This window comes from Lissotriton helveticus, chromosome 3_1 (genome assembly GCF_964261635.1).
Source record: "Lissotriton helveticus chromosome 3_1, aLisHel1.1, whole genome shotgun sequence".
NCBI classification, from domain to species: domain Eukaryota; kingdom Metazoa; phylum Chordata; class Amphibia; order Caudata; family Salamandridae; genus Lissotriton; species Lissotriton helveticus.
Window position 1 is genome coordinate 184,344,062 of NC_136061.1, and position 17,502 is coordinate 184,361,563.

The following is a 17,502-nucleotide window of genomic DNA, read 5'->3' on the forward strand; positions in this document are numbered from 1 at the left end:
GTTATGCTGACCGTAGTTGTGTTATGCGCTTTTCTGCTTATTGTGACACGTATACTGCATACTAGAGCACGCTAGTTAAAATAAATATTTTAAACTTGTTTGTGTCTCAGTCAGATCTTCCTGTGGACAAGTACCAGAGAGTGAGTGAAAGGGTGTGTCTTGCAACCGCGATTCTTGAGAGAGTCAGGAGTGTTGTGTTCTGGGGTGTCTAATTACTTATTCCTCTGTTAGTGAGTGGGAGGGCAAGTGAGACACTATAGCTAGTCGGTCCCGGGCTTCTGGGCACCAAGGTGATAGGATGACTCAGTCCCTATATACTAAGGTCCCATAATTCTATGCATAGTTCTGTGTTTGTGCAGAATTCCTTCAACAGCGGGAGACCTCCTTGGCCTGTTGCAGAGCCTGATTGCACTGTGTCTGAGATGTACGTCTGCAGGGCCAGGACCAACGATCATGGACCCGCCTATCATGGGCAAGGGTCGTCATAAGCACCCCCATGTAAAGTGCCGATATGACCCTCTGCGCACCACCATATGACAGCAACACATAGAGTGGCCCGCTATAGGAGTCTCATAACACCCTTGCCCCAGCATGCAGCAATCGCATAATGGACAGTGTTCTAGGCTAGAAAATGTCCCAACGGTAATCTGTACATATCAATGAGCTCTTGGAAGGATTAAAGAGTGCCCTCTGCATACAAGTCTCTTGTGTACATGATTCCTGTTTCCCTCCAAGTTGTGTGGTCATGGTTGGTGGGAATTCCTTGCAAAGCTGGCATGTGCAGAACAGGAATCAATGGGGAATATGAGGAGTGGGGCTTCTAATCGGCATGTATCCCTGTCAGTAGTGTTGGGCGATCCTCATCTGGTGGGACTCACTAGAGAGGTGGGGCAAGGGGACGACAGTCAGGTGAATCTATGCCTCCCATCTAACAGCTGCGGCACCTCTGCCGTCTATTGACAGTAGGGCAACCTTAACCACCGCAACTGCCATTACAATTGCACCGCCGCATAATATAGCTCATAGTTAGGGGTGCCCAGAACCATCTTTAAAGGGCACATCGAGTCTGGTAAGTGCCACCTGTTGCCTGCCCATGCCCCATATCTGCTCTAACAGTAGTTTATTTAAATCAGCCAAAAAGTGCACTGGGAGCATAAGAGGAAGGACGTACAAGAAGTGCGGCAAAACAAGCATTTTGGAAATCGCAATCTGGTGCAAAGGAGACAACAGTAGCGATGTCCAGAATGGCAAGGAGCGACAAACTGATCCCAATACCCTGTATACATTCCCCTCTGTGAGATCGGCATCTGAGTGGTTAAATTTGGATACCGAAATATTTGAAAGTATGGAACTGTCACTGAAGCCGGTACTAGGGTAGCACATCTGTATCCACCTCGATTACCAGGTGTAAGGGAAGAATCAAGACTTGGTCCAGTTCAGCATTAGGCCTGGCATGTCTCAGAATCATCCAGCAACATCATTAGCCTAGTAGCAAGGCACCAATGTCACGTAGAGAGTCTAGTGCATGATCCGGATATAAGGAAACTATATGTTGCCCGACGTGTGCCTCAATCCCTCCAATGTCGCGTCCGCAACCATAAGGCGTACGCTAACGATTCCATGGCCAATGCGAAGATTAACGGAGATAGAGGGTAACCCTCGTCTGGTGTCCCACTGGATATCAAACCTGTCCAAGATCAACCTTCCAGTCTTGACTTTTATTACCAGGCACAGACCCACCCAAGTACCCGGGGCCAATATTAACTTTCATCTGCGTTGCAGATAACTAATCCCTCCCAGGGTGTCGCAAGCCTTTCGATGTCAAGGGACACAGCCACCGGCCTCGCCACTTCTTCAAGATCCGTCCTCATCAGGTGGAGGAGCCTCTGAGTATTAAGAAAGGTGTTACACCATGGGATGACCCTATTCTGGTCCGTGTGCACTATTGCACCCACCACGGGCAGCTGTCTGTTTGCCAGGACTTTCCAGAGGATCTTGTAATTAAGATTTAGAAGAGACAATGGTAGGTAGGAGTGGACATCCAGTGGGTCTCGGCCCGGTTTAGGGAGTACAACTATTAGGGATTCATGAAGCAAGATGGTAGGCACTTTCCATGCTGCACCTCATTATAAAATTCTAGTAACTTAAAAGACATGGATGCACTAAGGCAGCATAATATTCTGTAGGTAGTCCATCGGTCCCTGTGGGTCTTACTACACTCTATTTGAGAGATAGCCACTCAGAGCTGCTCCAACTGGAAAGGAGCATCTAATTACACCTGCTGGACCAAGTTAAAACTGGGGAGTAGAATAGCCTAAAAATACCCACACAGTGCAGCCCCCGAGGGGCTCACCTCTGTCGCATAGAGGGCGCAGTAAAATGCCACATCATAAATGTCTCCTTGTGTTTTGAGGACTGCTCCTCCGTCTGAGCAGATCGCCCCTCTTGGAGAGCGCAACTATCATCGCAAAACAACCACGCCAGCATCCTTCCGGCTCTGTCTCCATCATTGTGCAGAAGGGTGAGGTAGTACTTATTATAGAGATTCCTCAAGCTCCCTATGTTCTGCATGTAACCGTTGCAGCAATTTACTCCTGTTGACGTGCTTCGATAGCTCACATTCCAACTGCTGCAAGGTCCTTTCCTGTGTCAAGAGCTCTCTGTGTAGGAGCCAGCGTACTCCACATGTGGTAGCGATGCAATGTTCCCTTACCACCACCTTATGTGCATCCCACTCTGTCATCCTTGATGATATTGATTTTTCTTTGACTTCAAAATACTGAGTGAGGTGCGCTTAAAGTTCTCATGGGAGGGAGCATCTTGAAGTGACTCGGATATGAGCCTCCACGTTGGTATACCCGGGTGTGACCCTCCTCACTGTCTCACCATGTGCAACGGGCAGTGGTGCGAGAGCATGCACGCCAGGTACTCAGTTTGGAGAATGGAGGTACCCAGGGATTCGCTACACAAGAAGTCTAACCAGGTGTGAATCCCATGGACTAGGGAGGAAAAGGAGAACTTGCCGTCCAGTGGATGCTGTAAGTGCCCCATATCATGTAGTCTATGACTAGCCAGTTACTCCCGAAAATGCTGCGTAGTTCTGCGATAGGCTGCGCCTTCCGTCATGGGGGAAAGGGACAGAATGGTCCCGTCAATGTTGGGGACACAGTTAAAAGAGCCACTCCAAACAGTAGGAGTTTGTTGGTCACAGTACAGAGCTGGGATGAATTGGTCCAGGAAGGCAGAATGCCAAGCATTGGGTGCATAAATAGCCAGCATCACTAGGGGTCAGCCATCTAACCACTCATCAACTATGACATATCTGTTGTCCATGTCTACCCTCCCTGTTTGAATCGTGCACAAACGGCACCTTCGGAGCTATACATATAAGGATTTCCGTGGCATAGACCGAGGTTGTGGTCCCAAATACCTTCCCTCTCCATTTCGAATGGAGTGTGTGTAATCCCGGTTGCGCCAATTGCTTCTGCTGCAAGAAGGCAATGTGTGTGTGCCATTGTTTAAGGTCGATATGAACACTGTACTGCTTAGTAGAAGTGGCTATTCCATGCACATTCCATGTCAGGATGGCGTACTGTGGGGTCGTACTGCGCTTAGATTTCCCTATGTATAATGTGTACAGTTAGGGCGGCCACACTCTGCATGTGGTCACAGGGACAACTGTATTCCACCACTCACTCACTAGAAAGACCCACTTAAACGTAAGGTAACAGAAAGAAAAACATGATACAAAAGTCAGAGAAATGTAGATCTTACAGGAGTCCCTGAAATATACCAGTCTTATTAAGCTGTGTTTGACAGTCCAGAAATAACTTTTGCTGCAAGATTCTGTTTGTGGCTTCCTGGTCTCCAGTTAACTCTTTATTCCTTGTCTGTGCTCTTGAAGCTTAAATCAGAGCTGGCTTGTGATATATTAAAAGTCTTGAATATGTATTAGTGGTTTAAAAGAAATATATAGACAGGAGGGGGGGAAAATGCCTTCTCAATGTGAAGATGCTTTTAAGATTTCCCTTGGTATCAGAAATCAAGGACCTTATTTAGATTATGGTAGATGAGAGCTCCGTCACAAACATGATGGATATCCCATCTGCGTTATTCCTTGTGAATTATATCCTAATGCACTTGTAATACGGTGGAGGTTATAGCCATCACATTTGTGTACCTACCACCATGGGCGTCCGCAGAACTTTTTTAACTTCATCACCATCCTCCGACATGATTGAGCACAAGTATTAAATACATTTTAAAACAATCTAATAAGACAAAGAGCTTATATAAACAAAGCAACCCATAGGGGGAAGAGAAAAATCCTGTGAGGCACCACAGCAGACGACCTGGGAGCTACAATAAAACAGAGGGAAAAAATAAAAATGGCTGAAAACAACAAAAACATTCTAAATCAGGTTGATGTGGTTCTAGAGCATGGGTACTCACAAACTTTCTCTCGGGCCAAGTTTACAGTGTGGTTTGTGGCCGAGGGCCACACCGGTGGGGGCGGGGTCAGTGGGGGATGGGGGATGGGGCTAGGGCAACATAAAACCTATGACCATGAGGTTGAACACATGCCCCTGCAGCGGACGCTTTCGTCGACTGAGCCACCAGACCCGGCATACACACATCTTTCTTTCTCTCTCCATCTCACACTCTCTGTCTCTCTGTCTCCCTACCTCTCTCTCTGTCTCCCTCCCTCTCTCTAAATCACAATCAATCAATCAATCAATCATTTGTTAAGCGCACTACAAACCCGCGAGGGTCTCAAGGTGCTGGGGGGGAGGTGGGGGCCACTACTGTTCGAACAGCCAGGTCTTTAGTGTCCTCCTGAAGGTCAGCAGGACTCTTATCTGTCGTAGGCTCAGTAGGAGGGTGTTCCATGTCTTGGCGGTGAGGTGGGAGAAGGATCTCCCGCCGGTGGTTGTTCTTCAGATGCACGGGACGGTGGTGAGTGAGAGGTCGGTGGAGCGTAGCTGGCAGTTGGGGTGTTAGAAGGATAGCCGTCTGTTGAGGTAGGCTGGGCCGGTCTTGGGGAGTGCCTTGTGTGCGTGGATGAGGAGCTTGAAGGATATCCTCTTGTTGATGGGGAGCCAGTGCAGGTTTCTCAGGTGGGGGGTGATGTGGCCGTGTCGTGGTACATCGAGGATCAGTCTTGCCGAGACGTTTTGGATGCGTTGTAGTCGATTGATGAGCTTGGACGCAGCTCCCGCATAGAGGGCGTTTCCGTAGTCGAGTCTGCTGCTCATGAGGGCCTGGGTGACTGTCTTTCTTGTTTCTGTCGGGATTTATCTGTAGATCTTGCGGAGTATGCGGAGGGTGTTGAAGCAGGAGGAGGAGTCGGCGTTGATTTGCTTGGTCATTGAGAGCATTGAGTCGAGGATGATTCCCAGGTTGCGTGCGTGGTCGATGGGGGTCGGGGCTGCCCCCAGTGCCGTTGGCCACCAGGAGTCATCCCAGGCTGACGGGTTGGAGCCTAGGATGAGGACCTCCGTCTTCTCTGAGTTCAGCTTCAGACGGCTGATCTTCATCCAGTCGACGACGGCCTTCATTCCTTCATGGAGGTTGGCTTTGGCGGTGATGGGGTCCTTGGTGAGGGAAAGGATCAGTTGAGTGTCGTCGGCATAGGAGACTATGTTGAGGTTGTGCTGTCGGGTGACGTGTGCAAGCGGGCCATGTGAATGTTGAACAGTCTCGGGCTGAGGGAGGATCCTTGGGGTACGCCGCAGATGATCTCAGAGGCTTGGGAACGGATACCCTGGGTTCTGCCGGAGATAAAGGAGGTGGTCCATTCCAGAGCCTTGTCTCGGATCCCTGCGGCGTAGAGGCGTACTCGTAGTGTGCGGTGGCAGACGGTGTCGAAGGCGGCGGAGAGGTATAGGAGGATGAGTGCTGCAGTTTCCCCATTGTGTAGCAGGGTCCTAATGTCGTGGTCTCTCCCTCTCTCTCTCTGTTTCCCTCTTTCTCACTCACTCTGTCTGTCTATCTCTCTCTCCCTCTCTCTCTCTCCCTGTCTTCCTCCCTCTGTCTCCCTCCCTCTCTCTACCTCTGCCTCCCTCCCTCTGTCTCCCTCCCTCTGTCTGTCTACCTCTGTCTGTCTACCTCCCTCTGTTGCCCTCCTCCCTCTGTCTGTCTTCCTCCCTCCCTCTGTCTCCCTCTGTCTGTCTGTCTGTCTCCCTCTGTATGTCTCCCTCTGTATGTCTCCCTCTGTCTGTCTCCCTCTGTCTGTCTCCCTCTGTCTGTCTCCCTCTGTCTGTCTCCCTCTGTCTGTCTCCCTCTGTCTGTCTCCCTCTGTCTGTCTCCCTCTGTCTGTCTCCCTCTGCCTGTCGCCCTCTGTCTGTCTCCCTCTGTCTGTCTGTCTCCCTCTCTCTGTCTCTCTCCATCCCTCTGTCTCCCTCCGTCTCCCTCTCGGTCTCCCTCCCTCTCCCGCCCTCTGTCACCCTCTGTCTCCCTCTCTCTTTCTCCCTCTCTCTCCCTCTCTGTCTGTCTTAGTCTCTGCCTCTATCTGTCTGTCCCTGTCTCTGCCTCTATCTGTCTGTCTGTCCCTGTCTCTATCTGTCCCTGTTTCCCTGTCTCTGTCTCCCTCTCTGTCTCTCTGTCTGTCTCGCCTGTCTTCCCCTGTCCCCGTCTCTGCCTCCATATGTCTCTGTCTGTCTCTATCTCTGTCTGTCTCTATCTCCCTCCCTCCCTCCCCCTCTCTCTCTGTCTCCCTCCCTCTCTGTCTCCCTCTTTCTCTCTCCCTCTTTCTCTCTCCCTCTGTCTCCCTCTGTCTCACTCACTCTGTCCGTCTCCTTCTCTTTGTCTCTGCCCCTCTGCCTCCCTCCCTCTGCCTCCCTCTCTGTCTCCCTCCCTCTCTGTCTCCCTCTGTCTCCCTCCCTCCCTCTGTCTCCCTCTCTCTGTCTCCCTCTGCCTCCCTCTGTCTCCCTCCTTCTGTCTCCCTCTCTTCTAATAATCCTCTTCTTCATCCATCCTTTGCGTTGTCATTCACTATTCTTTCTACTCCCCTTGCCATTGCCCTTCTCCACTTTCGTTTCCTACCCTATTTTTACCAATCTCTTGCTCTAACCTTCTCGCCACTTAGTCTGTTCTCACTTCATCTTTTACTTGGCTGGTTGCCTCTCTCATTTCCCCCTCTCTCATTGTGTTTATCCATAATTATGTCCCTCCCCTCTCACGCTTTTCCTATCTTCTCTCGTCAATCATTTCTCCCTCTTTCCTCAACCCCTCTGCGTTTGTCTCTACTCCCCACTTCGTCTCTTATTTTTCCTTTTGGCTCTGTCTCTCTCGTTATCTCTCCTCTGCTCTTACGTCTCCATTGACCTCAATATGGAGGGTTAATTACATTTTTCACTACAACATTGTCAAAATCGAATTTTCATTTTTTTCCATTTTTAGTCATATTGTTCTTTAACTGTAGTTATTTCAGTCCTTAGTGTTTTTCCCGGAGTTTTTTCACTCTTAGCTGCATACAGCACTCTCCCCATTGCACAAACCGATGGAATTTCATAAGAATGAAACTTTCAATTTCAATCCGGTCTGTCACTTCACAGTTTTTAAACTAAGAATGTTGGCACTGGCCCCGCACCCCAAACGCCCCCACCCGCGCCCCGTAGCTTTTTATCCGATCGTTGTGGCCTGCTGTGAGGGACTAAAGCTCTCGTCCCCTGTCTAAGACTTGTTAATTGTGCTGCTCGAAAGCATCAGCAGCTCCCCAAGGACTCCACGTTGTCATCTCGTGAGGCCTGGGATGGGAGGAGATGCGCCATGCTGTGCCTCCTCTGCCGGCCCATTGTTATTCTGCCCATGACAATGGAACGGCTGACTCTGTGACCAGCTGAGAGTCACACTCGGGCTGTAGCAGCCTTTCAGGTGTTGCCCCAGCAAGAAAGTCGGCCCAGGTATGTGGGCCTGCTTTTCCACCTCTGAATTGCCTTGGGTGGACCAGGACCTTCCTTGGGTGGGCCTGGCACACCTGGCGTATCCTCTAGAACCGGGCCTGGATCCAAGGGGGGAGGGCAAGTGCCCACTCTTGCCCCCCCTGCACACGCCCATGCCTACCACCAAACTCTAAATGAGGCCCTAAGTCTTCATTCAGCTTCAATTGCTTATTAATCTTAAACGTTTTAATTCATTCCCTGTATTCCTATAGAAAATGCTCCCCACTCGGACACTGAGTATGGTGAAAAGCCTATTCTGATTGCAAGTGTGCTGGAAATGTTCGACCCCTACTTTGTTTGCACTGGGTTCGAATTATGATTTGTTCGTAGTTTACTCCAGCCGTTAATGAATGGATGTGATAAACTCTAAGCTCCTGCAATTTTCCCAGGGTACATACTCACAGGTTGAAACTGCCTGCTAAGTACTGGAACAAAGCACTGACATCTATCTGCATGTTCTATTTTGGACGGCTTAACTAGCAGTACATGATAGTTAACACATCTGATAAATACCGAAGCCCCGGTGTATCAGATTTTATAGGTTGCAATAAATATTGCATCCTCTACCAGGGAACTGGTAATGAGGGCCTAAATGTTTGATTATCCTTTGTTCCAACTTAGCCTTTTGAGTGCCAGGCTGGTCTCTCTGGTTGAGAAATCCTTTACCTTCTTTCCAACCTTGTACCTTACCCAAAGTCTAGCTGTCTAGAATTAGGGCTTCGATCCCGGTAGACCATACTGCTCCATAACCATGATCTAGCTTGAACCTCAAGCACTACAAAACTTTCTGGATCTGTGGTGACGTCTTTTGTCTGCATTCGTAGAGACCCGCATTTCACCCAGCCTTCATAATCATCAAAGTGGAAGGTTTTAGAGGCTAAAACTGGATTTTTTTGTAATACTCAATTGACTTGCATTGAGGTGGATTTACGGTCTAAATCGAAAAATACTGTACATTTTCATAATAAACCTCTGCCTTTTTAAAGAAGAGTTTGAAAATTGGAACCATTAGATGTTTCAATCTCCTGTGATGGTGTAGTGATGTTTTCTGCCTTCATGATGCCTAATGCTTGGCATCCCACGCTCCTATTCTCTGCTTAATGGTCCCATCTGTGAGATGGTAACTTTTGCCGAAAGAAAGGTCCTAGTAGCATTCTGCGGAGGAGGCATTGTGCCCCATTTGGCTTAATGTGCGTGCTTTGCTACTATCTTCTAATAACTATGAATGCTGTGCCTTACTCTCAAATCCACAGCACAACTTTAGGGCTGACTTAGGGCCATATTTAGAGTTCAGTGGACCTGATACTCTCAAAATATGACAAATATCCTGTCCACTGTATTACAAGTGCAATAGCCTATAGCGTGCTTGTAGTACAATGGACTGACTGGACATCAGACACATTTAGGACAGGCCTTATTTAGAGTTTGGCAAATGGGATGCTCGGTCAAAAGGTAGCAGATATAGCATCCTCCGTATTACACAAGAACTCTAGGCTCTAAAGGGTTTATTTAGAGTTTGGCAGGTGGGATACTCCATCAAAAATGTGGTGGATGTCTTGTGACAGAGTATACTCCTTTTTCCACATTACTGGAAAGAAGAGAGATTTGCCTCCATGCACCACCAACATCAAACCTGGTATATTCACCCCACCTTTTAAGTCTGATCTAGTGACCGCTTCAGTTGTCTGCTGTCAGGCCCCTTGTTTTCAATAAAAAAAGCTCTCGGAATGAAAATTCTTTCTTTCTATCTTTCTATCTTTCTTTCCTTCTTTCGTTCTCTTTCCCTTCATCCTCGGGACTGTTCAATTGTCCTTCATATTTTGCTACCCACATCACATCACAGCCTACAGCACCAGGTCATCTCATGTCAGCCATTGATTCTCATCATTGTGACAGCATTTTCCCTTGCAAATGTGCTCATCCACTTAGAAAGTAGTACACTTGTAGATTAACCTCTGCTTCCATTTATCGATTGTGCTTTCATGCAATTTTTGGAAAATACATTTTCTCAAGAGGTTATATTTTACTTTGTATTTGTTTATTTGCAAACCTAAGCACGCACCGTTAGAGAATGGCATTTTAGCTTTTTATTACTTCTACTATCCATGGCTTGTGCTGGGTTGTCTTTTTAAAAAATCATTTTCCCATCTTAATGTTATGCTATACTTTTTTTTGTACTGTGCTACATAAATCGAAAGCCACTTCGAAGTGCTAATTGCCAATTTTGATGATGTTATCATGGAGGAAGCTCAGCAAGAGAGAAGGGAAAGGTCATTAAAGAACAGATGGATTGGTATTTAGCTCGTGTTCTAGCAAACAAGGCTCTGCATGGTAAAAAGCCAGCCTCTTGTTCTTGGTGTTTTTTTGTTGTTGTAAAACTCAGTAAGCTACCGTGGATATATCTGATAGCCATGCTCCTGTCTACAATCACCCACTGGTGGGTGATCTTGTGAATAGTGAAAGTTTCTCAACAAAATAAAACTCTCTCCCTCCACACACTTTCCTCTTGCAGTAGTCTTTATTCTGTGCCTAATTGTGTTTCCTCTTTGTTTCTATGCCAGAGATTTGCTGGCATTAGTCCCTTTATAGTTTTCTGCTGTGTATGGATTCCGCTCTATTTAAACCGAGTAATTTAAGGGGAGCAAATGCTGCCACTAGGTTGCATCAGGGTTGTTGTACTCATGTTCGTTTGTGGGCATACTGCAGTTCCTCCGCTTGTCCCTCTAGCTCTGAATGTTTCTCTCTTTTGTCTCTGTTGGTCTTGGCTGCTATTACTAGAAGGATGCCCCTCACAACTGCCTTATACTTGTACCCTCCCGATCATTCTCTCTAAGGTACTGTAGAGTCGACTCATTAAGTTCCACCTGAACGTTATCACTTTTAAGGAAGTTGCATCCGAGTTTTCATTGTCTGATCTACTTAACTTGTGAGATTGCAGAAATACAGAGTAGCGCATGGTCGAATAGGGATGTAACCTCAATCTCCGAGTTTGAAATTCTTTCTACTATCATTGCATCCAGACCTAATTGTTACTATCAGGATTTCCCTCTCAAGTATTTGCATGATACTGGCAATTGTTTCCTTCAGAAAGTTTTCCTGGTCTTGAGTGAATGCAAAGTCTCCCAGAGCGATTCATATTGTCAGTGACCTCCATCAATCTAATGACACAACTTCTACATCCTCTCACTTAAAGGAATTGGACAGAAAAATAGCCCCATCCCCTTCTTATTGGGACTAGGAGATAGATGGGGCCTTGGAAAACATTTGTATTTTAATTGGTGCTACTGTTTTTTTAACTAGATGCTTTTCTTGGCGGAGGCAGATATGACTGGCTGTATGTTGCGTCATGGAAAGGCTACTAAACGTTGAGGCCTCTGACATTAGGCTTACTGTCTTGTCAGTTTCTGTGTAACCTTGTTGACATTTGCTTGCCTCGCTTTTAGATGTAATTCTCTGATCATTGTGGGCTTCAAAAGACCTTTGCATGCCTGCTGTACCTATCTGTTTCTGGGCAACCTCTTTCCCTTCTATAACAATTCTCCCCTCGAAACAGTAAACAATGTACTCCCATTTAAAGCCTTCTCTCATTGGGAAAACTCGACTGTTTGGGTCCTCCTTCGCCTTGTCTTATTGACCACATTTCCCTCTCCGCTCCCTCGTTTATCTTCTTGCCCCACCTGTCCAGCCCCCTCTAGTAATTGCTAATGTGCATGTTCTCTGCACTGACATTATTGCTGTATAACTATAGGTCAGTTCATGTCTGAATTCTCTGGGTCACTTTTCATTAGTCTGTCAGCTCCTCGCCATCTACTACCAGTTTGTTGATAATCGTCCTTCTCTCCCGTGCAGGTTCCTTTGTCAAAGATTTCGAATGACCTTTCTTGTTGGTTGCCTCCCTCCATCTACCTTGCCTTGGTATCCTGTTTGTGCTCTAAGAGTGTTACGTTCACCCTTGCCTTGTTCCTCGTGAGGCCTCGAAAGTGTTGAGCCTCTGGGAAGAATCTCAGCTATTAAAGTTAGCCTGTTATTGAGAAATGATTTGGAAGGGATGCTCTTGTCTGTATTTTATCCTCTTTTCTCTCAGGAATTTTACATAAGGCACAGGGATCCTGTAGAATAAATGCTGATAGATCTTGGAATAACTAAAGTTTGTTACTCTCTTAGGCTATCTATTGTGTCTGCTGTTCTTGCTGCCCGCATGATTCCCACCTTCTGCTTGAATACACTCAGGTTATTATGTCTGGAGAAGTGGGTGAGATATTCGCGGTCTTGCTTACGCAGTGAGGTCTAACTAAATGGAATTCTTGCTCTTCTAAGTTTCGGAGGATGTATCCCTCAATATCTCAATGTTCTCCGTCACTCGGGTTCTGTAGATTTTCCTGCTGTTTTTTCTAGCTCAATTCTCAAGATCTTCGAGCAGGCCCTGGAGTTTCACATTTTGGTAATTTATCATGAGACTATCTTATCTTTGCGATTCCAGTTCGTCCACTCGAGCATTCTCGGTGTCATCCAAGGTAGATACATAGTGTCCTAAGCCTGCCATGTCTTGGTAAACTCATGAAGATGTATTAGTACTTCTTCTCTCAGCAAAAGAGATGTGTTCACTCAAGTTGAAAAACAGTTCCTACATGAATGAGCTTGTAATGGGGGGGGGTGTCTGTTTTGTCAAGGTCAGCTGGGTGTGTGCCCATTTCCAGTACTGGGTTTTGGGTCGTTTTTGTGGGGTATCAGAATTCTTGGGTTCCGCTTTAGCTAGCATGTCCTTTAATGTTGGTCTCTCTTGCCTTTACATGAGGCCATTTTTGACTGGGGTGAGAAGTTTATGTTATTCAAAATTGTGTCTGTTTAAGAACCTCTGGGAGACTCTGGTCTCAATGCCAAATGGCTGTCAAATCGTTTGGTGTTCTTAACTGAAGTACTTCTGACCGCTCAGCAAAGTCCAGGCCTTTCTTGGTCAGACTCTGCTGTTTTTGTCAAGCGTGATTGAGGCCCATGATTCCCAGCATGGGCATCTTCAGTCCATGTCTCTCTAATTCAGCCTCCTCAGCATGACTCTGATTGTTTCTTGCTGTGGTCTGCTGGTCTTTTGTATCTGGCCGGCCAGCCCGGGTCCCAAACCCGGTGGCATGTATTCTTCATGCACGATCAACGTTGAGCCCATTGTGTCTAGCATTAAGAAAAGCCAAAAGTTGGCTCACCCTGTTACAGCCCCTGCTGATCTTGGTATTCAGTTACTAGAGCATCTCCCTGCCCTGCATCCCCAGCACATCACTCCTCTCTCAGTTCATTAAAATAGGCCTCCCTCCTGGGTCTGACCAGTACCAGCTACTGCCTGGGCATGTTTACTTTCTGTATCTACTATGCATCCTCTTCCTTCCCGGGCTTTTAATGCTGTTTTGTGGTAGAGGAAGTCACTTGTGGACCACAGGTCTTCTTCACTCTCTCTGATGGCCCCTTTATCTTATCACTCCCATTGTCCAGGCCAGCTCGCCTGCTCTGTATTTCTATGGTGCGTCCTCACCGTCATGTTGCCCAATGCACATTCCTCTCCGAGCCCAGCACCTCATGCGCTCCCTCACTCTAGGCACCTGCTGATGTGCCTATGGGTTATTATCAGTACATGGCCGTCTATCAGGCACTGCATGCATAGTTTTCTCCTATGGGTGCCAATGGCCCATTAAACTGCCTCTATCCTTTTTCTCGTCCGGTGGTCCGCAGTGGTTGGTGTATCTCCCACATACCTTGCATCCCTTCCGGTGTCAGTGTGGAGGTCGGGAAGAGCGCTTTTCCTCTGGCCAGGCGGAGCTCTTAGAGTGACATATGCTGCCATCACATTGCCCCCACCCTTCGAATCAGACATTTTACTAGTAGTGAGCCTAAGATTTTTAGTGTTGGCTGGATATGTTTATTTATTTACAGAATTCATGTACTGCAGATATAGCCACTTGGGCAGCAGATCACTACGTTAACAGTGGACACAGTTCAGCAAGCGATGTATTGAAATAGCAGGCACGAAGAACCGATAGTTAAAAAAGTAAAGACTAAGGAGGCAGATTTTCTAGCGCCTTCTGACAGCAGAGAAGTCTGGATTCTGTCTGATATGCTTTAGTATGCTATTCCAGCATCTGGGTGCAAAGCAGGAAAACGTTTCTTAATAGATTTGGTTTACCTGACTTGATTTTAAAGATATCCAAATCAATCTTCTTTTGGGTTGTAATATTCCTCATGGGTTCCAATTTGTATACAGTTGATGTAACTGGTAAGTGGTATGTACAGCAAAATCCTATGATACTAGTCCAGATAAATTATGATATTTCATCCTAATCCTAGATCATGTTTCTTCATTAGATTTGAAAGTAAGGTTGTAATCAATCAACTTTTGTTCCGGCTCTGGTGTTACAAAATGAGCAGTCAAGTAAAATAAAGATGTTTTGTACTCAAAACTCGGTCCCTAGTATAACTATTTAGTGCCAGAGAGGTTGTCTTTATCGATTCAAAAATATTCCCAAGGCAGCTTTACATTGACGTAATAAGCTATGAGCTCTGTCTCAAGACCATGTAGGAGCTGAAATGATCTCAGACTTGTGTCCTCTTTTACCAACTCCAAGACTCCATTTCCTCTTCCCACCTAAGCAGTCATATCTCTTGTATGTGAATTACTAAGATTATTCCTGACAGGGATTTCTTTTGGCAAGCTCTAAATAATCTCCCTCTTAAGACTAACTTCTACCAGAGGTCCTCTGTCACTGGCTCTCAACTGGGCTTTTCTGCATAACTACGTTAAAGTTAAATCTGGCTTTTTATAAATTACTTTAAATTCTCTAGTATTACTACTGTAAAGTTAACTTATAAAAATCTGAAATAACAGTCATTAAGTAATGATATATTTTGGCCTCGAAAGGGACGAATAATTAATCATTGTTGAATTAGAGCAAGGGGGCTCTTAGAAATTACCTTGTTGTTTTATATAAAATGTAGGATATGCTGTTTTATGCTAAAACAATGAACATTAGTAGAGGTTCACCTTATGACATAGGAGTGTGGATGGACTAAAGTAAGCATAGAAATGCAAGATGTGTGTAGTACAATGCATTGTTCATCTAGCTGTGCCGCGCGTCTGATAAGATCAAATGAAAGGTGATGTCTGCCAACTTCTAATTTTCTGGTGCTATTCTATCCCTTGCAGAAACCAAAGGGGAGCTGGAGGAGCTTATGTCTGATATAAAGAAGACTGCGAACAAAGTGCGAACTAAGTTAAAGAGTGAGTACCGGCATAGCATTTTTGTCAGTCACATTGATTAAATTGTACTATATTGAATTGACTATTCAGACAGGACTCACTGCAAACTATATTGGTTCTGAGCATTTTACTAACATATCTTTTTTTAAACATTTTTATTTTCATTTTACCTGGTACAATACATTAAATCTGTTAATTCATAAAAGAAAAACAGACGTTTCAACCAATGGAATATCATAGTAAAGTTGATTACAAATCGAGGAAACAAAATATACAATTCGCAAGTAGTTAGAATGAGGATAAAAGATAAGGATAAAAGATAAGATAGGCCTTAGGGGAAAAATTCATAAATATACGCAAACACATTATTAACCTTTCAGAGGGTTTGTCCCCACAAAGCAAGGGGAGCCCACTTACAAATATCTATACTAGAAAACACATTTAATTGACCTCAGAATGAAGATATTGAGACAGATCCCTGTCTTAGCCTCTCAACCTTCTGAGCTATGTTGTCAATGTAATGCTTCATTTCGAGTGCGCGTTTCAACACACACTTAGATATCGTGAATTTCGTGTTAATTGTGCTTTATTTCCCGCTTTTGCCAGCCCTTCCCCATCGTGGTAACACTTGGACACATTTGTGTTGTCACTAAAATGTTGGAAGAGTAATGTTGCGCAGCAAATGCGGTTGCAAAAACTGTTGCCACGTGTTAATAAGCCATTACGTGTGGGAAAACTGTGGATTTGGTGTGCAAACTGTAAGAATATACTCATATAGCCTACATATATCTTGTGTGTAGTTCCTTGCGAGCATTATATTGCCATTCTGTTAAGGAGGCGCCACCTTCCAATCGTCTTGATCGTGTTTGCAAGGTTCTAAACTGGTCAATTGGAGCTGGGGCAGTGATAAATCAAGGTGGTCGTTGCCGTTGTTTTACAAAAAAACAATGCTTCTTGTGGTGAAGAGCTTTACTGACTAATGAGGCACTGGAGTTCTTATAGCATCATCACCTAAAACTGAATCCATCCAGACCTTCTGATTCTTTAGATGCTCCTGTTATACATAATTGCCTGGTAGTGTCAGGAGCTGATGCTAATCCAGTTCTCAGTTTATATCCTGTTGAGTTAGGATTGTTAATTGTTTGCGTTAATGAGAGTATTTTGTCAATGCAAACCCTGCCATTGTGAATGAACTGTGATGTTCCCTTTGGTGGATTAAGGTGCTTCTTTCCTCCTTTTCTGCTCTTTTCACAGTTAAAGGTCAGAATTATATTGACAATTACACACTAGCATAAACTAGTTATCATCAACTGAGGGCAAGTGTTCCTGACGCAAATGGACATTTTTACATTTTGTCGAAGACATTTTGTTCTTAATACATAAAAAAATGTGTATATAATGGACTTTGAGTCAGTGAGTCAGTCGCTTGCTCTTGTTTGGATTTCTTTCTTATCTGTCACTCTGTCTCATTTCGCTACTTCTTATTCGATGACTTTCTTCCCTATTGTTTGTTTGTCCCACCGATACAGTATTTGTTCTTTATTGTGTTCATGCCTTGTGTCCTTCCACTGCTTGGATTGAGGGAGCTACTTTTTAGGTCAAGCCTAGACAGCGCTTGCGCTGTCAGGATGATCTGTTGTGTGTACATTGTGGGCTTTGGCTCCGCCCATCTCTTTTGATTTGTCTAGTCGGTTGCCTTGTAAAAATCCTTCCTTGCTAGTGGGTAATTTGGCTTCCTGGTCCCCCCCCCTTTTTCCTCTTTATTCACTCCCTTGCAAGATCGCCCCAGGACTTGTAGGCTTCCGCTCGTCCCACTGCAAAAATCAGCTTAGGAACTACGTTTCCCTTACTCTAAGACCAATGGAGAAAGGGAAACGTAGTCCCTTTCAGGCCTCAGACAGGCATGAACACAGTCTCACTCTTTGGGGGCCGCTTTCACTTCTGTGCGCACACTGATAGAGCAGACACAGCCTCACTAAAGTAAAGGCTTGGGCCCTGCAGAGAGAAGATATGCGCACAATGCGGTCCGTTCCTTCACCCTCTGTCTCCTTATATGTGTGGGGAATGCGCTCCCTGGCATGGTTATGATTACTAGTTTAAGACTTGTGCCCTGCCTAGGTGAATCACTATGATGTTTTCTAGTTTTAGTACTCTTTGCTGCCCTCATGTGGCAATTGCAAGAACTGAACATCTGTATAGAAAACCCACTATGTTTCTTAGCAGTGAGAATATGTAATACCAGTCTCGGCACCGTAGGTACAAAGGCGAGAAGTAAACATTCACTAATGGGCTCTGATATGCTCCCCACGGATCTTCCGC

The 17,502-nt window shown here is 45.6% G+C and overlaps 1 protein-coding gene across 1 annotated transcript in view; it reads left to right on the forward strand.

Moving 5' to 3' along the window:
- The window catches only part of STX1A (syntaxin 1A), a 672,774-nt gene that overhangs the window by 335,985 nt on the left and 319,287 nt on the right, over positions 1–17,502 (forward strand). Inside the window, exon 4 of the mRNA XM_078679566.1 lies at positions 15,130–15,204. Within this exon, the coding sequence (XP_078535692.1) occupies positions 15,130–15,204 (75 nt within the window). The remainder of the gene's footprint in view (positions 1–15,129; positions 15,205–17,502) is intronic.